This window comes from Hibiscus syriacus, unplaced genomic scaffold (genome assembly GCF_006381635.1).
Source record: "Hibiscus syriacus cultivar Baekdansim isolate YM2019G1 unplaced genomic scaffold, ASM638163v2 tig00002793_pilon, whole genome shotgun sequence".
Taxonomy (NCBI): Eukaryota; Viridiplantae; Streptophyta; class Magnoliopsida; order Malvales; family Malvaceae; genus Hibiscus; species Hibiscus syriacus.
In genome coordinates this window covers 2,318,871-2,344,674 of record NW_024061944.1, presented here as the reverse complement: position 1 = coordinate 2,344,674, position 25,804 = coordinate 2,318,871, and the positions used below count along the sequence as shown (strand labels likewise).

The 25,804-nt window shown below is 33.0% G+C and overlaps 1 protein-coding gene, 1 long non-coding RNA gene and 2 pseudogenes across 2 annotated transcripts; 3 read left to right on the top strand and 1 right to left on the bottom strand.

The window, feature by feature from the left end:
* The first annotated feature begins 1,930 nt into the window (after positions 1-1,930).
* LOC120150872 lies at positions 1,931-6,369 on the top strand (annotated as a pseudogene).
* LOC120150903 lies at positions 4,463-24,996 on the bottom strand. The gene is made up of 3 exons (XR_005518567.1): positions 24,983-24,996; positions 14,030-14,042; positions 4,463-4,596 (listed from the first exon to the last, which is right to left on the bottom strand). It is a non-coding gene; the product is annotated as an uncharacterized LOC120150903 (long non-coding RNA).
* Positions 13,463-16,177, top strand: LOC120150893 (CXXC motif containing zinc binding protein-like). The gene is made up of 4 exons (XM_039163499.1): positions 13,463-13,631; positions 14,370-14,477; positions 15,291-15,458; positions 15,851-16,177. The coding sequence occupies exons 1-4, from the start codon at positions 13,530-13,532 to the stop codon at positions 15,929-15,931; spliced, it is 459 nt and encodes a 152-aa protein (XP_039019430.1). The 5' UTR covers positions 13,463-13,529; the 3' UTR covers positions 15,932-16,177.
* Positions 17,186-20,177, top strand: LOC120150883 (annotated as a pseudogene).
* Positions 24,997-25,804: the final 808 nt, after the last annotated feature.

Sequence of the window (25,804 nt, the reverse complement as noted above, 5' to 3'; positions counted from 1 at the left end):
ATATATATATAGAGAAAAAATAATTATATTTATATAATCAAATTAACAAACTATTATATTTTATGTATATATCAACCATCACTACAAATATCATATACTTCTATATCTTAGATTATATCTTATATTTTCATATAAAATTGGTAAATATAAAATTGTCCCAACTAATTTAGTGGAAAATATGATATTAAATATTAACATTGATTAATAACTAGTCGGTCTAGTAGGATGAAGTATTAGATGTTTGGATTCTTTAAGTAAGGATAAAAGTTTAAATTCTAGTATTTGCGAATATAACAAATTATATTGAGAGGATCACCCCCCATGTAAAACTCAATTTTGAGCAATCGATCAAAAAATCAGATACTGATGGTTAAATCAAAAAAAATATATTAACATTAATTGGAAAGACGAATAAAATGGATGATAATAAAAAAAAAACTTTATTTTATGTTTGACCCTTGAATTTATACTCACCTTTTATAGTGGCATGTATTCGTTTTTAACCATTGATAACATACACAAAAATATAAATACTTAATCCATACTTTTTTAGAGAAAATAACAATTCTTTAAATCCTAATATCACTTGATGGGTGAGGCACATAGATATTTTTTATTCAACATATACCCTTAAACTTGTAATTTGTTATGCCCATTGACCCCATTTTTGTAACACAATTTTTTTTATAAACAACATTCTTTATCATACTATTGTTTATTTTATTTTAACCATCATATTTTTTTATATAGTTAGTTATTAATATAATATTTTTAGTACACAGATAATTAAATATTTAATGTATAAGATGACATTATCTTGTATAATAATAATAGTTTTAATTTTTAAATTTTGTATATTCTATAAACATAACCTATAGTATTTAATAAATCAATGATTTATTTTTTATTTTAATTTTAAATAATTTAATAATTTAAACCTGAAATAAAATAACAATATATATTACCATTTTATTAATAAGAATTAAAAAATAATTAAAATGAAAAGAAATCAAAATCAATTCCTAAGTACTAAGTAGGGTTCAACGCTTTCCTGCCTGGAAAATTGTAATTTATACATTTTAAATAAAACCAACATTTAAATTAAGATCCGGTTAAAATTGAAAGTTAAGTATATAAATAACTCTCAGATTATAAGACGACGCTATTTTATTGAGTTTATTTATTATTAAAAATTATAAAATAATTATGTGATACACAAATTTTTTTTATTGAATCCCTTAGTTATTAAAAGTTACAAAGTAATTAGTTAACTATTTATATGTTCCAAACTTATCATTTGTTGTTAAATAATTAACAACCATCTGAGTTAGAAGTTAACTTTACTACTTGGGATATAATAAAATCACATTTTAATAATTTCTATTGGGACAATCGTTGCCTTCAAACATAACTCGACAATATAATATTTTAATCACTAGTTTAACAACATAACATTTCAAGCATAAGCTTGATGGCGTAAAGTAAATGAAGAATCGATCCACAAAATATAATTCAAATAATTTTAGGATCAAATTTTATCCCATTCTATCAATAAATTAATGTCTAACTCAAACAAACATCAAATTTTAAATAGAAAAAGATAAATGTGAAACATATGAATGACCATGTGACTATTTTATAATTTTAAACATATAAATAATTTTGGCGTGTATAAAACAAACACACTACAGTTATAACCTAAAAATTAAAAAAATCTTTTTATAAGGTTTTTTTCGTGTAAGTTTACAACTTTTTATGTAGTTAAAAACTCAAAAATATTTATTTTATTTATTAATTTGTTACTTTGGAGTTTAAATGGAATGGAGGTGGTCGTGGTTGAAAAGGATTAAAAAAGAAAAACGGACAGAGGAAGAAAATAGAAGAAAAAGGAAGATAGAGTATGACTTGCCAATTATCATCATAATCTCAAAAAGCACGGGCCGAGTAAATATATCTCTTCTACAAAAGAATTCAAGATCGGACATTCCTCGTCATAAATCCTCGCAGATCTGCGCCGTCTTTCTGAATCCATCCAACATTTTTAATCTCTCGCTCCCTTGTTAGATCTTTGATGGATTTCATGAAGGTCTTCGATCAGACGGTCCGCGAAATGTAAGCTCTAACCCCCATTCCTCGAAATCTAGAATCTAAGTTTGATTTGTTACCGTTTCTCATCAAAGATCAGTTGATTTAAATGAAGTTTGTTTTCGTATTCCAGAAAGAGGGAAGTTAATCTAAAGGTATTGAAGGTTCCGGAGATCGAACAGAAGGTGAGATCAATTGCAATTTTATGTTTCCTTGAATGCTTGTTGCATGAAGAAATACGCTTATGATTTGATCCATTGTTATTAGACTCGTTACATTTTTTTTAAAGGAAAGAGTAAGATTACAGTTTGTTTTATGAAGTAAAGAATTGACACTGGTTGAGTGTAAAATATAAATGATTGTGAGAAATCAGAATATATTTACTGAAAGTACTGGATTCGTCTTTCAAACAGTGTTTTATGATATTATTGGAAGCTGAATTTGAAATCAGTTATTACTTGCTAGGATATTGCTTTTGATTCAGCTGAAAGACATCATATGTAACTTACGTTAATATTGGATTATAAGTTCGTAAGTTGGTGCTTAAATTCTTTCATCAAGTTTAGGGTGTGATTAGCGGTGCAAAATGAATTGCCCTTTTAGTTGTATTCAATGTTTTAGATCTTCCATGCTTTGTTTTTTTTTATCATAGAGAGGGTCAAGGCTTAGATGTTGCACCCGATATGGAATAAATTGGTAGTTTGGTACCTTCTTTCTTGTGGTGTTTAAAATATGTAACTGAGTTACTAGTTCAGAACTTGGTAGGAAATGATAAAAACGTATTGCATTATGCATGACAATACATTCATTCTTTTTTTTTCTGGTAATACTTTAGTTTCCATTTGAAGCAAGGTTCTGTATTGAGATTGATCGGGTTACATATTTTATATGGAAAATGTATGCAGGTACTCGATGCTACAGATGATGAACCATGGGGTCCTCATGGCACTGTATTGGCTGAAATAGCAGAGGCCACAAAAAAATTGTAATAATTGATTTTTACAAATATTTTCTTTTAACATTTTGTTTTGCGTCTCTCTTGTGGTATTGATATTTGAAAGATATCTGACACTTTATGCTAATTGGATGACCTACCATATCTTGTAGCTCTGAATTCCAGGTGGTCATGAATGTGCTTTGGACAAGATTGGGTGAGACTGGAAAGGACTGGCGCTATGTTTACAAGGTATGCATATTCTGGCTAGCCATCTGATACGGTGAAATTGCCAAGTACTTCAAAACCTTGTTGGCTTATGCTTTTCGTGCCTTGAACATCTGAAACCATTTCTCGACCAGGCATTGACCGTTATTGAGTATTTGATTTCTCATGGATCTGAACGTGCGGTTGATGACATAATAGAGCATACTTTCCAGATCTCTGTAAGGCCTGGATTCCTTTAATTTTCTTTGCAATGTTTTTTGGAGCAAACTTGAATTTCTCTAATATTCCACTTTTTCGATTTGTTTTGCATTTTGCAGTCCCTCACAAGTTTTGAATATGTTGAGCCAAGTGGGAAAGATATGGGAATTAATGTCCGAAAGAAAGCGGAAACTATAGTGGGACTTTTGAGTAATAAAGAGAAGATACAAGAAGCTAGGAACAAAGCTGCCTCAAACCGTGACAAGTAAGTTTTCCTTCAGGAAGTGAAATTCTATGCTTGCTTGTGTTACTTTCATTGACTAAACTGTGTCTGTTACTATTATTAGGTATGTTGGCCTGTCATCTAGTGGCATAACTTATAAGTCCGGTGCATCCTCATACAGTAGTGGTGGCTTCCATGGTGGCGGTGATGGGTATGGAGGCCTAAGTAGCAGAAGAGAAGTGACAGCTATAGAGACAGTTATAAAGAAAGCAACATATATGGAGAAAAAGTCTGATACAGATACCTATGTGAAGAGGCATCAAGGGACTGCAAGTGAGAACCAAGCGAATTCCTCTAAGGAGTCTAGACTTCATGGCTGGTTTATTTCTTACACTGTCCATTGTTATTTGAAAGTTATTTAATAACCTGGCTTTACATTGTCAGCTTTAAGTTGGAGAAAGTTTTTGGGCATATCCATTTTATTTGGTTATGAACTCCATAATTACTATTACATGCTGCAATGCCATATATTTGGTTATAGGAATCATGACGCTTTTGTTAATCCGTTTGTTTTAGATGATGGTTCCTTTTTTTTCACAATTCATAATACCTTGGATGATGAAGTTCATAGCACCTGCAACCCTTGCAGATATACCTATTCATTTTTTTGCAGCTGTCCCCTCGTCCTTTGCCCAAGGATTTCTTCAAAATCATATATCGTAATGTTTGTTTGCAGCAAGGACTCGAAGAAAAAATTCTCCTCAAAGTTGAGTGATTCAAATAAATATAGTCAAAGCACAAGCACCCCTTCAAATAATTATGATGATGAATTTGATGATTTTGATCCCCGGGGAACGTCCAATTCTAGTAAGAAAAAAATCATTCCTTGAGTTGAGAATGCTTCTTCATAGGTTTTCTTTTTATCTTTCTAACTTAATTTTAACATGTTATAAGTCCCGTTTCTGCTAGTTCATTTTGTCAACAGGCCTAGGGTTTGTTGAAATTATGCTCCTTACTCTTCACTCTTCAGTAATGGGTTTTTATGTAGGATTTGTTTTATAAATGCATTATTGATTATACTTTTGACAGAACCTGCGGCTGGAAGTTCTAAGCAAGTGGATCTGTTTGGGACTAGTTTGATGGATGACCTCTTTGATGCACCAGCATCAGTCCCTATGGAAAAGTCTGCTATGAATACTTATTCAGCAGATGTTGATCTATTTGCAGATGCGACTTTTGTGTCAGCACCAACCAAGGTGATTCACGAATCAAGTTCTCAGGCACAGGTTGATCTATTTGCTTCCCAGCCTTCCATTACTCCTGCAGCTTCTCCAACTGTTGACCTATTTGCTGCCAGTGATCCAGTTGTGCAACCAGACGTAAAGGTAGCTGACTATGAGCCCTTAAATGGTAGCATTATAATTTTCCTCTTGCTGTTACACTGGAAGTAATGGAATATTTTGTCATTTTTTAAACAGATAGAACTACCTTCAATTAACTTCATGTGTGACCCCCGTTTCTTTCCCTTTAATGGAAAAAAAAACCCACAGATAAAAACATTTCAGAACCTGAATTCTTAAAAATGCTTTTAGTTGAGCATGCATTGTGTATGTGTATTCATTAATTTGTCAGTATCATACAGAGGTATGACTAGTAATGATGGAGTTGGGCCATATCTTTTAAATCACGAGGAGCTGAAATCCACTTCCACTTTTCTCATTTGTGCAGGGACAGGTTGATTTATTTGCTTCCCAGCCTGCCATTACACCTGCAGCATCTCCAACTGTTGACCTCTTTTCAACTGCTGACCCTGTTGTGCAACCAACCATGGCAGCAAACATTGAGCCAGTAAATGCTAACATTGTTGATCCATTTGCTTCTGTTCCGCTGAATAATTTTGATGGATCTGACATTTTTGGTTCATTCATGACTCATTCTGATTCAGCTTCAAAAGAACAAAAACAAAACCCCAGTACTAATGATGGAAATGTAAATAACATGAGCACAAAGTCTTCACAAGACTCTAAAGGTTCTCAAATGAAGGATGTTTTTCAGGTTAAGTCTGGAATTTGGGCTGATTCACTAAGCCGCGGAATAATTGATCTTAATATATCTGCTCGTAAGTTATCCGACTCTAGTCTCTACTCTTGGTTATAAAATGTGTATTTTGAATCTTTTTGACTTTTGTATGTCATTGAAACCTTGCAGCCAAGAAGGTTTCACTGGCCGATGTAGGAATAGTTGGCGGATTGAATGATGTAGATGAAAGAGAGAAAGGGCCTCCAACTTCATTTTATATGGGGAGAGCAATGGGGAGTGGCTCTGGTGTGGTAAAACTGGGTTCAGTTCTACTACCGTAGCAGCTGGGGAAGATGATCTTTTCTCAACCTTGGCAGCCACCAACAGTATCAATTCGGGAGCTTTAAGTAGTTTTGTTACTTTCCCCTTGGCATCCATTTTCGTATTTGGGACTGATCCAACATGTGCATTTTGGTATGTTGTTTTTTTTTTTGTCGTTACACTCCCCACGAAGTCTGTTGTTCCAGTTAAAACATATGCATGCTAAGTTGTTGAGGTTTGATTCAAACTAAGCTGGACCATATTTTTGGTGACCGCACACTACCTTGAGATTAATTTACGGCCTGAATCAAGTTGTATAGTTTGTGTATCCGAGGATCATCCGAATGCCTGTCAGTCTATTGAACTTACGATTTATGAGACCGTTTCTCTATATTAAAAGCCTGTACTGTACTCGTGTTGAATAAATATTATTCTTAGTTTGTCTTTTTTACTTTCTAATGAGGTTATTGACACATCTTAGCACTCTTATGTTTGCTTCCTGATGTTCATGTAAAACTAGCAATCAAATAACTGTTTGCTGCCTGATGGAAACAACCCGATTACAATTAGCAGATCATGGGCAAAGAGGATTGTAAATGCGATCACGGTTGAGAATGATTTTGAAATAAATCTAAAATATACGTTCTGATCTGATTTTTTTGAAAAATCAAACTGAATTTTATCAGTTTTGATCAATTTTACTAATTGTTTTTCTACTTTTTATTACACTATATAATATTTATTTATTTTTAATTAATTTAACTATAAAATATTTTTTCTATTATAAAAATAAAATTTCTATTATAAGTTAAATAAAAAATAAAATTTAATTGAAGTCAATACTTTTGATCATTTAAATATGATTCTTATGTCCGAGAATTGAGTTTCACCGTACGTATATTCGCATATGGATTCTCATCTCACTTCTTTGTGTGGGTCAATGTTACAACTTAGAATGATTATTTCAGATTATGTATAGGTCAAAATTTCATTCGACTTTATTTATTATGTTGATTTTGATTGTCTTTGTATACGTTTCATATCAGTAAAATCATGATAATTGTAATTGAATCAAATGAAGTATACTTTAATAGGGTAAAGTATAAGAATAGTCCCTTGACTATAGAGCATTGCTTTATTGAGTCTTTCAACTATTAATATTGATGGGACTCAAAAAAGAAACATTCTATGGTAGAAGGATCATTTTGTAACTTTTAATAGCCGATGAACTCAATAAAACAATACTCTATAGTCAGAAGATCATTTATGTACTTTACACAATTTAATAAAATTGAATCAAACATTACTATTTAAAGGGTAAACTATACAAATTTCCCTTATATTTTTGGTTTGTTATTTTAATATCTTATGTTATTGATTCATTCGATTTTGATTCCTCAGTTGTTAACTCATGTTAATCTATTAACGGAAGTATGTGCCAATAATTAAAAATAATAATAACAAAATAATCATGTCATTCTTCTTCTTTTTCTAACATTTGTGACTCTTATATAGTTTAAGATGCCAAAATGAGATGATTGTTATCTCTAGAGATCTCGAGTATGATTGTTATCTAAGTGGTTAAAGTGATAATTATTATCTCTAGAGGTCTCGGGTATGACTGTTATCTAATTGGTTAAATGGATGATTGTTATTTGCAGAGATCCTGAGTTTGAGCATCAACAACTGTGAGATATTTAAGTGTTCATTGTCAAATGGTTAAGAGTCTTTAAAAGAGATTGTTTTAATATATTCAATATCAGTTTGAAGAAATCGAGCTTTTTAAAGAGGTGTAAGAAAAAGAAGAAGAATGATATATGGATTATTTTTTAAATTACCAACTCAGACTTTCGTTAATGGGTTAGCGGAAGTTAATGACCGAGGGATCAAAATCGAATGTATCGGTAACGTAAGATATTAAAACCACTTTTTTTAACCTTGACTAAAATCAGATGGCCTAAAAATATAAGAGATCATTCATATAATTCATTTTTATATAAATGGATACTTAATTATTATTATTCAATTCCATGTGGCATGTATTTAGGTTTTTTTTGGCTCAATAGGCTAATCAAGGAAAAATATTTGGGATATAAGCTTGACAAAAAATTATTTTGGGATATATGGCATTTTTCACAATACACAGGAAACTCGTCACATCGAGGTGACAAGTTTCGAAGGATATTATTTTTATATTTCATGTTTATTATTTAAGGTTCGAGGTGACAAGTTCTATTAAAATAATATTTTTTTACAGATATTTAATTTAAATAGAAAAATGAAAAAAAATCTTTAGAACTCGTCACATCGAGTTGAGGAGTTGTTTGTAGCCTGAATGCATTTGTTGTATTTATCTTTTTAATGTAAGGAGTTTGAACGTCATACTATATACTGAAAAGTTAAGTAGATTGTAATACATTTTGTTTAAAAAAACAACGAACTATAAATATTAAATTAAACCATTAAACATTACATTATGGAGACAAAAAAAAAAGAACTGTGAATATGACATTAAGAAAAAAAATAAACTTAAACGCTACGTTAATGACGTAAATAAAACTAACCTTACACACACCTAAACAGTAAATAAAATCATAAACATAACAATATTCTTTATGATGTTTTAATCTTCGTAATCAGTAGACACGTCAGAAGTAATATTAAGTTCTTCAATTCTCCATGTTTTTTCTTATTGTCGTTAACGTACAAATTGGAACCATGCTTCAGGGTCTCTATCATCTATGTTTGCTTCTTCATCATTTGTCTGATTTGGTGGGATGTTCGAGCTGGAAACAACATCCTCAACCGTACGAGCAAGGTCGAGATCAACGAACTCTACAAACAAATCAACATTAAACAAAGAATGATAGAAGTATGTCTCAATCATACCATCAAGATCGACATCATCCCTTAGATGAAACCTCGTGCATGATAGTGGAAATCTATAGTGTAACAATGATATTCTTCTACTGCTTCCGAGTTGAACCCTTGTTTATATATTGAACTTCAACTCGTCTAGTTGAATTTTTTTGAAACATATGGCTAAAGATTTGCAATAAAAAACTGTTGCAAGAATAGTTGTCATAATCGTAAATTTTTGTTTCGAATGAGTAATTTAGCTTTCACCTCACACATATTAATAAATTTATAAAAGGTTTATGATCTAAAAGGTTTCTTCCATGGTGCATTATTTTGCCTATGAGAAATGCACATTTTTTATATGAAGTGATAAATTACTACTAAAAAGTTTGTTGAAATGAGTTGATATATCACCAAAAAGTTGCTGAAGATAATTAATTGGACATTGAATTTTTTTTACCATGGTGCATTTTGCCTATGAGAAATGCACGTTTTTTTGATATTAAATGATATATCACCGCTGAAAAGTTTGCTAAAATAAGTTGATATATTACTGAAAAATTATTGAAGGTAATTAATTGGGCACTGAAAAGTTTCAGACATGGTGCATTATTTTGCCTATGAGAAATGTACGTTTTTATGATATGAAGTGATATATCATCACTAAAAAGTTTATCAAAATGAGTTGATATATCATTGAAAAGTTGCTTAAGATAATTAATTGGGCACAGAAAAGTTTCTACCATGGTGCATCATTTTGCCTATGAGAAATGCACGTTTTTTCTGATATTAAGTGATATATCACCACTGAAAAGTTTGCTGAAATGAGTTTATATATCACTGAAAAATTTCTTAAGATAATTAATTAAGCACTGAAAAGTTGACTTTTCTATTTATGGTTAACAATCAAAGAAGCAGTTCTTTGTACAACTGCATTGAACAAGCAAAACCTTTCTCAAACTATGCCTAACATATTTACACAGTGGTTCACTTAAATGGTCAAGTTATCCAAACTGATGATGGTGTTATGTTTATGTCAAGAAGTCCGTAAACATGATGTTCCCTTTAGATGTATCGCATCACCAAATGAAGTAGAAGATTGAAAGAATACTTGGAGCTCATGTTTAATGTTTGAGTTATTGACACATAATTTCAGAGAGTTCGCTCAAATATGGAGCAATGCAGATTGATGATGACGATGATGTAGCTGTTATAGTTGTTCTACATTAATCTTCAAATAATCATTTGATTGAGATATACACTAAAACTGTATATATTCCTACTTCCTCGATCGCTGCACATGTGACCGAAGAAGCAGGACCATCAGAAAATCGAGTTAACCTTGTTGAGCGATTCAGTGAAAGCCTCGCTAATTTCAGCGATGATGATGAAACTTTTATTCTACTACTGCTAAACGATGACACACCAATAGTTGATGATTCTGATATCACTGAGGCTGCTTCAGAGGGAAAAGGTTTTGATATAGAGGATCATGTTTGGGAGGCAGCGATTTCATATGGGCATGCACTACAGAAAGCTCCGTGAGGTAAGGCACATTCACCAACCCCTAGTTACCCCAAATATTACGAACCTAAATGTCTCACTATCATCATCTAGTTGCAACACATGACATAAACTATGATGCCATGAGAAATCCTAAGATTCTTGATATACCGAAGATATGTGCAATCCACTAGGGTACCTCGGACAATGGATCAATGGAGTTGGCAGCTGGGTCCCAGTTTGAAACTAAGAATGATGCCCAATTAGAAGTGAATAAGTTTATATCAGAGCTCATATAGAATTCAATATTGTGGAATTTGATCAGAAGACACATTTTGTTAAGTGTATAAACAACAATATCGACTGTAAGTGGATGATACGTGTCTCATACCTATAGTAAAAGATGTTGTGGCAAGTGACAAGGTTCCACTCCCAGAACAATTGTATGTTGAGCTCTTTGCACAAGATCACAAACACTTAGATTATGATGTAATATGTATATACATCAAGCTTTTGGTAGACAAAAATCCATGGATCCCAATTTCAATTATAGTGGCATCAATCCAAAATACGTTTGATTATATTTCGTCTTACTACAAGTCGTGGATAGAGAAAAGGAAAGCTACGACACTATTTTACAGCGATTGGAATCAGTTATACAATGAGCTCCCACATCTGTTGCACACAATGGAATTTTTCATCCAATGAACCATTATTCGCTCTTATACTGATCTTGCGACCACTTTTGATAGACATGTTATCCTAGGGAAGAGAGTTTTTGGAGGCTTTTCTAGGATTTCAAGTAATCCATTGAAGGTTTTCGTTAATGCAACAAATGGTTCAAGTGGAAGACATTTTTCTCTATGGAGTATACAAACACGTCTTGATGATAGTTGTTGCACAAGATGATGACATAACATTTTCCCCATTGTCTTTACCATTGTTAAAAATGAGTCAGAGGAAATGTGAAATTTCTTTTTGTCAAACTTTTGTTCTTATGTTATTATACAAGATGGGGTTTACATGATCTCAGACCATTCACTTGGGTTGTTGGCGACGATTGAGAGACCGGGAAGTATGTGTTTTCCTCCCCATGTATTTTTGGCATATTGCATACGTCATATTACATCCAATGCTATGACGAGGTTAAGAATAATAAGATCAAGAAAGAGATTATCAACATGGGTAACTTAATTTTTTTATTTTTCTTTATTTATGTTCTTCATTTATTATTGGACTTAAATATAACTTTTTATATGCTTTACTACAATCGAACTTCCGTGCAAGGCTGGAAAATCTGAGGAAATATGGAGAAAAGGTTTATAAGTTTGCAGTTGAAATACCTAGAGAAAGATGGTCACAAGCATATGACGACCAAGGTCGACGTTACAGTCATATGACAACCAATCTTGTAGAATGTATCAATTCAATTCTTAAAGAGACTAGACATCTTTGGTACAAGTATTGTTCGGGAGACTTACTTTAGATTGTGTAAAGTATGGGTAGACAAAGGTGTCCAAGTAGAGGCAATGATCAACGAAAGCAGAAAGCAATGAACAAAAATCAAACACATTCAACATCAATGTATGTTCATAATTTTGCCAAACTCGATTCTGATTACGTTTTCTAAGCACTTGTACGACCCTATGAGGGTGGGAATTCACATACACTGGTAATCTCAATAGAAGATGGTGTGATTGTGGTCGATTTCAAGCCTTCAGATACCCATACGCATACGCAGTTACTGCATGTATGCATGTGAATGTAGACTCATACATATACGCTGATGATAGTTACAATCTACATACTATATGTAACATATACAGTTGTGACTTTAAGTATTTCCCAAATGATGCATATTGGCCACCAACTATTTTTGAAGAATGGTTGCCCAATTCACAATTACAAAGGAAGTTGAGGGGTCATCCTGAATCTAGTTGAATTCATATTGATATGGATGATCATCATTGAGAGCAATATCTGTCAAAGCTTTATAGCCATTGTAGAGGTGAAAGCCACAACATGAAGCACTATCCACATATTCCAAAAAAAACATATGAATACAATTACAAAGGTTTTATTGGCCTGGTCGATAATTTATCAATATCAATAATTATCTTTACTTTTTACTTTTCATATATAATTACAAACTATTCATAAATAATGTTTAACTAAACTCAAATTCATACATATATATATATATATATATATACAACATTTTTCAACAAAATAAATAACTTTTCATCTTCATTTTCCTTTCAATTTTTACATTATTATTATTTTTTCATTCCTCTCAATAAGTCGTATGTTGCATTGGTTTGGTAAGTTTTCATTCTTTTTCTTCTTCTTATGTTGATCAAGAATCGAATTTATTGACTCTTTTACCGATTATTCATCTGAAGACGAGCTTGAATCCAAATCATCAATGCTATAGTAATCAGACCCAAAATGATCATTCGAAAAAATTATGAAATACACTTCCCACAAATGCATGATTTGGTTCTCATATAACTCTATCAACTCACCCAAATCCTATTTATAGTGAAATATTTTCAAAATGACCGTTGGACTCGTCATGCCAACATGATGAGTTCTACCGGCTACAAACCTATTTTTCCATTATTTTTAAATGACTATATATATAAACCTAAAGAACTCGTCACTTCAAGGTGATGAATTCCAAAGATTTTATTTTTCATTTTTCTATTTAAAGTAAATAACTGTCAAAAATATTATTTTAATAGAACTCGCCGTTTCGAAGTGATATATTTCTTAGAAATTAATTAAATAATAAAAACAAAATATAAAAAAATATCATTCAAAACTTATCGCATCGATTTGATGAATTTCCCGTGTATTTTAAAAAATATTATAGATCCCAAAATAATTTTATGAGAGTTCTATATCCCAATTTTTTTTTTCGTTATTGCCCCATTGAGCCTAAAAGAACCAGTGTTTAGTTGTTAATCTCGGCCGCGCTGGAGCCCAACAATAAAAGGAAAATGTCAAATCCTTGTAAAATGGATATATATCCCTTATATGAAAGGTGTCAAATCCTCGCAAACAATTTTCTAGTAGTGAAGGCCCATTTTTTCAATCCAGTCTACCGGAGAGAGTAAAAGAGAGAGGTTGTGTCTGACGCTGCTAATCAAGGCGAAAATGGTGAAGTTCATGCTGATGATCGCTGCCGACCTCGAAAACCTAACCAACCTCCAGCCTCAGGGCGGCTGCGACGATCATTCCTTCTCCTATCTCTTCAAAGTCTCTCTCTATCTCTCACTTTGCCTTGACTTTGCTTTTGTTCGCTTCAGCTGACCTCATTCCATTTTGATACGATTTTCACCTTTGAATTGCTTCGTTTATCTACTTTAAAAGAAGATTTGTTTCTCTTATTGTTGCTTGAGTCATCTCTGTTTGAATCGTTCTTTCACTTATAATGTCAGATTTTGAGTTGAAATCGCTTCTTCATTTTGCTTTTACTAATTTTGCCTGTTCTTTTCTTTCTTTTTGAAATTTTAGCTATTACTGATAAATTCTTCTAGTTACTGTATTTTCCGGTTCATAATATCTGTTAAATTTTGTTTAGATCTTCATCTACCTCCATTCATAGCTACTGCTATGCACGTACATTGACTTCCCTACCCGTTTATTTGTTCTACTCTTTTCAATTTCCTGTTTCTTTTTCCTTCAGAAAATCGCTTTAGTTTCATTTTCTGTTTTGAATATGTTTCTCATCATAGTAACGCGATCGTGGTTCCTTGTTCTTAAGGAACGGTAATGTTACATGATTATTGGTTTTTCTTCCATCATCTGTGGATGCCTATGTTTTAATGTCTCTTTGGATCCTTCCATGATTTTGTTGTTATACTCGTATGCTTTAGTATTCACAATAAGTTTAACTTAGTTTTCTTCCTCCTCTTTAATCACATCTTTATTTTATTTATATATTTTTTCAGTAATATTTGAAATCTTTAATCTATTTGCTTATTGGAGTTTCAGCTAAAATGTGAGAACTGCGGAGAGATGAGTCAGAAGGAAACATGTGTGAGCTTGGGCGATACTGTTCCTCTTCCACAGGGCAAGGCAAACACTAACCTCATTCAGAAGGTAATCTTGTATATTTGTATGTCCTTTAATATCAATTGATTTGAAGTGAAGGTTCATTACGATCTGTGGAACTTATATTTGTTTGGAGTGCTTAGAGCACGGAAGGGATGGGAGAGACAGACTATACACCATATAGTAACATTCTTACTGGGAAGTGGGAATTAGTCAATTTCTTATGAAATGCTTATTCATGTTTAATCTAGCATATCACTTTGGCTGCATATGTTTTTATTCTCATTTTTTAGGATGGTATATACGTGTTTAGTGTTCTTGGATTCTGTCTATTCAGAATATATATATATATATATATATATATTAGTGAGTTTAGTTGTAAAATGATTTTTTTTAACTCAAAAAGAAATTCCAAAAATGTTTACCATTAGATATTAAGAACCAAACCAATATTTAAGCAATCTTATTCTCGGTTTTTAGATGCATTATATTATTCCCTATGATCATGTGTTGTATGATGATTAGAAGCTTGAGGTGATTCTAAAATCAAGTTGTAACTCTGCATGGCTCTTTTCAGTTCACATGCTGTTATGTTGGTTGAGGTTTTCATTTATCTTTCCTTAAAGTTGCTTGTGGTTTAATAAGCTTTTCACTTAGAGAATCCTATTCTCTTTCCAGGGATCATTTGTCTTATATTTTATGCCTTAAAGTAGCCTGATGAGATCTTGAATGCAATCAAACTTCTGCAATTTTTGTGACATATTACTTGTACATTATCATCTATTTTTCTTTATCCATCAATGTATTTACCTCCACTTATTAATGGATGTTGGTGCCTTATTCTTTTCTTTCTTTCTCTAGTGCAAGCTTTGCTCAAGGGATGGGACTGTAACAATGATCTCAGGCAGAGGTAAACCACTGACCCAGGAAGAGAGTGAAGCAGGGAAATATGCACCTTTGATGCTTTTTGAATGCAGGGGTTATGAGCCTGTAGATTATTTGTTTGGTGATGGCTGGAAGGTTGAATCTGTAAGTCCTTGTTGTCAACCTTGATTTTATACTCCTATTTTGTAGCCGGAATTGTGACCATTTGCTGCAGGTAGGGATTCTGAATTCGAACAAGTCATTTGTTTTTAAAGATAAAAAATTAAAATGAAAAAGCCTGTCATGGACAATTAGACAAGTAAAAGTTCAGTACTAATTGAATGCATGGCAGATCCTGCTTAGTATTAGGCCTATCTTAATGTTGCTGAATTTCATTTTATGTAATTCCTCATTGGGGCGTCGATACTGAAGTTTTTCACTGTGTTCAAGAATTGTATAATTAGGCGTTTATAGAGTTACTTGCAGCCATAACCATGCGGAAATTGGTGGATCTTTTTTCTTTTAAAAAAATATTTTTGCGTCATTTGTTTGTGTAGCTGGAGGGGACTAAATTTGAAGGTGTCGACTTGTCTGGAGGTGATTTGCCGAGTATGATGAGAAGGGAGAGTGCCCGGTGATGATATCAAACCTCCGCTCGACTTTTGATGTGGTGAAGTAGTACTATTGGTACTCTCCCCTCCTGTTGGAAACATATTGTGGTAAATAAAACTGACACAGCTCATTCCGAGTGATGGAAATTCGTCACTGGTTTACATGTAGACTTGAAGCATATCCGAAAGCGGCTTAACATGAAATGTTCTGTTTGAAGTATATACTAATAGATAGATATACAATGATAGTGGTTTGAACCGATTGATGAATCACACTATGCTTGTGTCTTAGTGATTTTTTTTCTTTTTTTTGGGTATCGTGAAGATAATTTGCTTTTCTTTTTCTTTTTAAATAAAGGGGTCTCGTTAAAAAACCCTGGAACCAAAGCTCAATCAAATCTACGGAAGGTGAAAAAATTACCTACAGTTGTATTAGAATGAAATATTAAAAACGAAAATCGAAATCCGGAATCAACAAATGACCCAATATCAGCTAGTCTAAAAACTGAAACAACTTGGGTAAAATACAACGCTTACTGGATAAAGACGACTCTACTTAAAGATATTTAGGTTCAGTTTTGTTTTCAAATAATCACTTGATATTTTCGTTACTTCCTTTTCAGATCTGGAAAACCGGTTTTATGATTACTTCCCTCGAAACAAAACTGCGAGAAACTGTTCTGGTATGCTTGATTTCAGTATAATATTTATTACCATGGGGTATGGGTGAGAAAAATCATACTCGAATTGGTTTTCATTTGTAATTTCTGGAATTTTTTTTAATTCGAGTTGAGTTATAAAATAGAATTCGAATAATTTAAATATTAACTTAAATAACTAAATTTTTAGTAATTAGTAAATTAAATTTTAAATTTAAGTTGAACCCTTCAATTCAAATGCCGTTTTCTATCAAAATTTAATTAAATATTATAGAAGTTTAAAATATATATCTGAAATTTCATAATTTAGTTTCAAATCTTTATGTTGAAACATAATTTAAGTGGCTGAATATAGAACGGACGAACGTTAATGATAGAAAATATATATATTAAAAAAGACCAGGCTGGATAAAGGCTGACCCACGTTGCGTTATGAGTGTATAAAATTGAAGCTATTTTTAAATACCGTTAACATTGATGTTAAGTCGGAAAGAGAAATGAAATTGAATCACTCCTCCTAGGCCTAGGCCTAGGCCTGGGGCCTTCCTATATGTTTCCCGTGCAAAGAAACTTTGAAAAATCCATTACCTTCTCCATTTCTCTTGACTCTTCTTTTACATAAAATATTCTGTCCTCCTCTGCCTATTCTCTTTGACTGTTCTTCCGATATTGATGATGATCATACTAATTTGGCCGCCATTCAAGCACCTTAAATATAACTTAAAAAACTCCCTCTTTTAAACGTTTACAGGGTATATTCACCATCTTTTCCTACGGTTTCTGATTTGTAGGGAGGCAAAACACTTTCATCAGATTAGTTCTCTACCTTGATCTTGGCTTAGGGTCTTGATAGGAACACAGTATTCGTATTTTTTGGGTCAGGTTGTACACCTTTTCGTCTCTAGATCTGTAATTGTATGATTGTTTCTATTGTCAAAAAGAGTCGTTTAGGGATTTAAGATGCGAGAGCTTTTAGCTTACTGCATTTGATCGGATAACAGAGGACGTGGTTTCTGGATCTGTCCCCAGAAGTTGAATTCGGGTTTCCAGTGTTGTCTTGAAAGATGCTAACAAGAATTGGGTCATTAGAGGAAGGCAAGGATCTGGGGGTTACAACAAGGACAAACCAATATAAGAGTCTGCCATGGAGGGCACTCCAGTTATTTGGGTTCTTTATTGCTCTATGTATTACTTTTTCGATCATCACTATTTATGCGATCCGGCGTTCCGGTATTTATAGCGCGGAAACTACAGTGAAGTCTAATTTTGTGCCGTGTGATGAACAATCAAATAGTTTAGAAAATTGGAGGAAACCCCAACCAATTTGCTCCATTCAATGAGTGATAACGAGTTATTATGGAGGGCGTCTTTCGTGCCGCGAATAAAGAAGTACCCATTTAATAGACTTCCGAAGATTGCTTTTATGTTCTTGACCAAGGGGCCCTTGCCACTTGCTCCTCTTTGGGAGAGGTTTTTCAAGGGCCATGAAGGCCTTTATTCCATCTATATTCATTCACTGCCCTCCTTCAAGTCCGACTTCCCTCGTTCTTCGGTATTCTACCGGAGACAAATCCCAAGTCAAGTATGCTACTTAAACTCCCTTTCCTTATTTAATATTGTTTTCAATTTTTTTCTGAATTTTATTATTTGTTCCTCCGTGGCGTGGTTTTTGTGTGTTTTTACTTGCTTATGTAATTCATGATGAGTTAGTTCCGTTGCTTTGTTCTTATTTTTGTTTAGAATTTCTCATCTGCAGCTTCTTTGCTGTAAGTGAAAATAGCATGCTTGGGTACCTTCTAAAATTCTGTTTTCTGGGAATTCTTAGTGTTGGACAGGTTATAGCATGCTTATATAAATTATCAGAACTTTGGTTTTTGAAGGCTAAGCACGGAACTGCTGCCTTATGGCCTGTCATTCTTTATCTCTTTCTTTTCAACAACAGTTGGTCTGCCTTAAATTGCAGTTTTTGTTGTTTATAGGCATACATATACCCATATTGATAGCATGAGATATATTTGATTGTTCAACCTGGATCTTTCATTAACCTCAATTTATGAGATCTATCTAGTTATACTTTGTTTTTATTTTGTGCTTCAAACTGCAATATGGGTTTAAGACCCCTGATATTATATCAAACCTTGTTATCGATGTTCGTTGCAAGTAGAGAGAGGAAGTCATTTTCAATGTCATCTAAGAGTGCAGAAAACTGTATTGTTTATAGAGCTTTCAAGTTGTGTGTGGGAATGGGTACTTATTGTCAACTAAAGGTTTGCTTTACGACCAGGTAGGAGATGGACAATGTGTTGTGATTTGAATTTCACAGGATTCTTGCTGGGCTTTAAAATCATGGTCCTTAAGTGAAACTAGGTGTGAAAGAGGTGATTATTTGTTTGGGTTTCCATTGTAAGATAGAAGAATCTGATTAAGAAGGAAAAAGATGTAAAGTTCTGCCGGACATATCAGACTAGGACAGATATGAAAATTAGTGCTCGTAATCTTCAATGGTTCAATTCTTACTAGAAAAGTTTGTTTTTATCTTTGTCTTCTTCTTCAACTCTTTGGAATCAGATGGTGTTAAGATGGCTATTGTGATAACTCCTAGGTACGACCTATAATTACTATGTAAAATGTTGGCTGTTGTATTTGAGGGTTAAGCCTAAGGGGCAATTTTCTTCTGCACCTAGGTACTGTCATCTTCGTATTATCTGTTGTTTTTTTGTATTAAGCATCTCTCTTTCAGTTACAACTAAGCAATTTGCGTTCTTGCTGATTTTTTAATTACCATCTTCATTAAATAATTTGTTGGCACTTGTTCTACAACAGTTCAAATTTAGTTTTTTTTTTATACATTTTGTAGCCCTTTCCCCCTTCTTTTGGGGGTAGAGGAGTTCCTGATTTCTGTATTTGCTTCCTTTGCAGGCCGCTGAATGGGGAAGGATGAGCATGTGTGATGCTGAGAGAAGGCTCCTTGCTAATGCCTTGCTCGACATGTCGAATGAATGGTTTATCCTCCTCTCTGAATCTTGCATACCGGTATACAATTTCAGTGTCGTCTACCAGTACATAATGAAATCCAAATACAGCTACATGGGTGCATTTGATGACCCTGGGCCTTTTGGTAGAGGACGTTACAATCATAATATGGCTCCTGAGGTGAATATCAGCAAGTGGCGTAAGGGGTCCCAATGGTTTGAAGTTAACCGAAAGCTTGCAATCAACATAGTGGAAGATGTTACATTTTATCCGAAGTTTGAACAGTTCTGCAGACCAGCATGTTACGTCGACGAGCATTACTTCCCCACCATGTTAACAATCCAGTCACCAAATCTCTTGGCAAATAGAAGCATCACATGGGTTGATTGGTCAAGGGGCGGGCCTCATCCTGCTACATTTGGTAGATCAGACATTACAGAAGAGTTTTTCAAGAGAATCCACGAAGGTCACGAATGTAGGTACAACGATCAACCGAGCTCGACTTGTTACCTTTTCGCCAGAAAATTTGCACCGAGTGCTATGGAGCCTTTATTACGGATAGCACCAAAGGCTTTGGGGTTCTGACTGTGGAGTGATGAAGTAAACATAGAAGCTGCCACTGGCAGATTTTGATCTTGAAGGTAAATTAGAGATTGGATTCATGGGATTATGGGTAGCATATCAGGTCCTTTCCTTGATTTCATTAGTCATTCCATACAAAGGTGAAATTTAACCCTCTTCAGTGATACATTATGTGTTTTACTTGTACACTCTCCTAATTTTTTTGGAACTCCCAAAACTGATCTGTTTGTACAGACAAGTTCAAAAAAAAAAAAAAATCAATTTGAGTGGCCATTATTATTATTTTAATCTGAGGTGAAATGAGGATCTGTTGCATGGATCTTGGAATGTCTGAATATATGGAATTGATTTTTATTCTGATTCTGATTATGATTCATTTCTCATTTTTTATTGCTTTATTATATCTCGATTGTCTTTATTCTTTGATCGAGCTCTTAGATTTAAGAAAATATATTTTTGAAGGCATTTTTAATCATATAAGTTTTAAAAACATATTTTATAAAATCTAGGATTTAAATTAAAAGGATTTAAATTTTAATAATCAAAATAGGAGTGAGAAGATAATTGAGTGATGAATGATATAATTTACCCATAAAAAAGGTGTAAGGTGCAAATCACACATTAGGTACTAAACGAAACAAATAGTAAATGTTAGATATGATTTTGAAAAAATTAAAAATTTAGGTATTAAAATGAAAAAAAAGCTAAATATTAAATATGATTTAGAAAAATTAAAGTTTAAGTACTAAAACGAAATATAAATAAAATATTAGATATAATTTTAAAAAATTAAAAATTTAAATACTGAAACATATCAAAATTGATAGTTTAATTACGAAACATATAATTTACTCTAAGATTTAATTATTTAAATAGTTGTGATTAAAATTTTAAAGATTAATAAAAAAATATTCAAAATGGGACAAAGAAAGAAGGTAGATTCTTACAGCAGAACCAGGGTTTAAAGGGGGGAGGGAAGGATAAAACCGGCGTGTCCGCCTGTGTTTGACTTGGAGTTTTTAAAATAAAAATGTGGGCATTGGTGGGGTCTTCCACGTGTTTCGGGTTTGTCAGGTGGTGTTTTGAGGGCCCCGCAATGAATCCGCATATTTTTCGTTATTTCTGGACGGAACCCGTCAACTGCTATCATGCTTGACCGCCCTCCCCATTCGTATCTTCTAGCTATTATGATACCGTAATTTTTTGTGGGATCTCAGGAAATACGAACTAATATACGGTTAATATATATTATTAGATATATTAAAAGATATTTAATAAATTTGGTTTAGTGATATTGGAAATGTTGAGTAATAATAGTGTAGTAGGTGTAAATCATGAAGAAATATTAAAAAATTTGGCAACCGACAAACTTAACTTGTTAGTTTGTGTCGATCAAATAAAAAATATATAGATCCATATCAATATAACAAGTAAAAATATGGCAAAACCGGTTTAATTATGACAAAACCGGTAAAGGCTATCGGATATGTTGAAAGTATCGATTAGATTGAAATAAGTATCGACACTTTGGGAATTTAAAAGAGAATCAGTAATGGCGCCTATAAAGTGTCGATACTTTATAAAAATGTATCGATCCATAACGATATAACAGGTAAAAATATTACAAAACCGGTATAGAAATGACAAAATCGGTAAAACGCTACCGGATATATTGAAAGTGTCGATACTTTAATATAAGTATCGACACTTTGGGAATTTCAAAGAGAAGCAGTAATACGCCTATAAATTGTCGATACTTTATAAAAATGTATTGATCCATAACGATATAACAGGTAAAAATATGACAAAACCGGTCTCGAAATGACAAAACCGGTAAATCGCTACCGGATATATTGAAAGTGTCGCTATTTTTATATAAGTATCGACACTTTGGGAATTTAAAAGAGAAGCAGTAATAGCACCTATAAAGTGTCGATAATTTATAAAAAAATATCGATCCATAACGATATAACAGATAAAAATATGACAAAACCGGTCTCGAAATAACAAAATCGGTAAAACGCTGCCGGATATCGGAATGACAAAATAGATTGCTGTCACGCCATCTATTGTCCTCGCAGAATTTGTATGGTATCAGAAGAGAGTCACTTTCTCCAAGGTAACTTGTTCATTTCTATTTTATGTGAATTTGGAAAACATATGTTGTCATATAAAGTTCACTGGTCGTAGGTGTAACGATGGAAACAATAAAATGAGAAAGTTCTTAGTATGAAGCTTAAATAAATTTTAGATCTTTCTCTAGATGAAGAAATAGGGTGCTATCATTTTCCATCCAGACATTGTTATGCACCATGTTGATAGGATAATGTTTCCCAAAAATTGGAAGGTATGTACCCATCATCAAATGGATTTTTTTTTATAAACATTGTCAAGTACCTTGAAAATGAGTTCTTATTCACTCCCTCATAAATGTTTAAGGGTTTTGAGCGCTTCAAAACTCTTGAATTTATCTGTCTGCAACATCGCCTGAGATTTAATGTATATTATGATATGTCCTTGTTATTTTTCTACTGAACTCTGTAGCTTGTAATATTTGTCCCAATTTTCTTGAAATTCTTCCCATGTAGTCAGGTGCTTGCGCTCACGGTTAAATATAAATAATATATCCGATGAAAATATAAAGGAAATATCCAAGTGTCGATACAACTACCCAAGTGTCGACACAACAACCCAAGTGTCGATTAAATCGAAGAGTAATTGTTGCTGTATTTCAGAAGGCGTTTCTAAAGCGAATTTTGTTTGTTTGTTGCTACAGTCGAATCAAAAAGTACGTTGTCCAGAATGAATGCCCAAACTAGGTGCACGCATAAAGTATCGATTCATTTATAAAACGTATCGATCCCAAAAACATATAAACCCATAACTATAATGTAATAGGTAATTTTTCAGTATCACCGATATAAATATACCGGTTTTATAAGAGAATATGTCTACATAATGTATCGACAATTTTTAAATTTATGTCAATACTTTTTTAAATTTCGCGTTTTTGTTTTCCCTTCATTATTTATAGATTATAATCGATACAACCTCTAAATCAAAAAACCCTAAACCTAAAAGCAGAAGAGAACTCTTCGAATCCGACGAATATTAGCGTTCTCATAACAGTTACGATCAGATATTCAAGAAAATTTATCGATGTTTTGCCATAAATTAGTTTGATTGATTTCCATATTAGACTCTTTTTTTCCTTAATGTGTTTGTGAACATTTTCGTTAATGTGTTTGTGTCCCAATGTAACAGCATCCACGCCTAAAATGGCTCCAAAACGTCAGCTTCAGAGGCACAATCTTTCTCAAAGCTTTTCTCAACCAAGCTCTTCTCAACGACAACCTCCTTCTCAACCAATTGATTCTTCTGATCAAATCAGGTCATTCGAAACTCTGAACTTTAGATCCGATAAGGAGAAAGATAGATGGCAGAGGAGTTTCAAAGTAAGGAAGATTCGTCCCGAATGTGTCATTGACCTAGGTTTCTTGTTCGATGATAAATATGGTTTTAGTTTTAAATCCACATTTACACCTTGGGGTTGGCTTGAATTCCTTGGTGTAGAACCAAAATATTACCCCAACCTAGTTAGAGAATTCTACAACAATGTTTCCTTCCAGCGTAAGCCTAATAAGAGTAATATAATAGGAATTAATACCCATGTCATGGGGAATGATATATATATCTCTCTGGATACTATTACAAAGGGTATAGGTGTAGAGAATAAAGGGGATTTAGATGAAAATGATTTAGATATTACAATACAACGGGTTGCTAGAAATAACTCAATTCACCTAGATGTAGAGTCGAGAGTGTTTTACAAAATGCTCACTTGGTTTATTCAGCCTACTGGGGGAAAACATTCAACGATTCGAGACAGCGATTATTGGTGGATAGCAAAGTATAGATCCAAAACGGCTCCAAACATTGCTAAACTGATATATAATTCACTTGTATATATGATCACAAAGGGAGCATCAATTTCAACTTCATTACCGTATGGATGTGTCATCACCCATCTGTTGAATAAGAAAAAAGTTGATTTTTCGCTTGACGCCCCTGTTCGATTAACCCGTAAGATTGACATGTTATTTATTACCAGAGCGGGATATGATTTTGTTGAAAATGTCGGTTGGATGCGTGTCAAGGATGTCAGATTAGATCAAGAGATGGAGGAAATCGACCCCATTGGCCATGAAGACGACCAACCAATGGGAGACGCAATGATGGAAGAAGCTCGAGAAGCTCCAGGTGGAGATGATGTCACAATTAAGACAGTGATGGAATACATGGTCAAATTTCGGGAGCATATTGATTCCTTTGTGAGCGAAATGCGAGCCGATATTACATCATTGCGGGATGAAGTCTCCATCTTGCATGACGAATTACGTCAACGAAATCAAACGAGTTAGGTAATTAATTATTTATGTTTCTAAACATTTACACGTTGTAAAATGTATTTTATTTTCTTTTAACAGATATGGACAACCAAGCAGTCAATGAAGATGACGATGAAGATGATGATGATGATCCAAACAAGTATATTGTGTCTGTAATGCCGCCTGCAAGAAAACTTGTAATTTTTTATGTCAATTATGTCATTGCCTACTTCCCAAGACATCCAAAAGGTTTTAATTCTATTCTTTTGTATCCATTATTTTAACATATAAACGTACAACAATAATCTCATTTTCTTCATGTTGTAGATGTTATCCTCAGAACATGATTATATGAATTTATGCATTTTTATGTAGAGAATTTTATTGTTGCCATTTGGTCTTCCATGATGAGGTTAGAACTGTTGAGCAATTGAATTACTATAGTCAAAATCGTTAATATACAATTAAATGTTAACATTCAAACTTGATTACAATCTCAGGAATAACATTGACCGTGTAATTGAGAAACTACCTTTGTTGTCTGACCATTTTCTATTTATTTGGGTAAGATGAATGTCATTACACTTTGCTGACTTTTATTTGTCTATGATTCCTATATATTTATGTTCGACTGTTTGTGAACAGGATAATGCAAAGTGCAAAAAAGACGATAATGTTACCTACTGTAAAGATCTCAATGATGTTTGGAACGCATTTCCTGATTTTAACGACCTAAATACACTGTTGGTCGATGATTCAGCGGAAAAAATGATTTATAATCTGGTAAGTTACATTTATCCAATATGTTTTTCCAGTTAAACTGGTGTTCATACATTGATTGATTAACAATTTATGTGTTTATATAGAAATACAATTACATATGTCCACATCCCTTCGACGATGCTTCTCATTCGGACGACAATGCTCTAGGTATGACACAAATTTATTTATGCTTATGCGAATTTAGTTTCTTGTTAGTAAAATTGCACCTCATTAGTTTGATAATTGAAATTATTTATATATGTCCTCAGAAAAAGGCGGTAACATACGAGAGTATTTTGAAAATTTGTTGAATGCGCCTAATGTTCCGGACTTCGTTAGAAATAACCCTTTTTCATCGGAATAATTTCGTTGTGGGTACATTATTTGAACATTGTTATGTATAAATTTGTTATGTATATATGTTTTGGTTTGATTATATTGTGTGTATATTTTCATTCGATTCAAAAATACTATAACATATAACACAATAACTGTGTATTTTAATATTCCACAGTATAACATGTGACTTATATGGT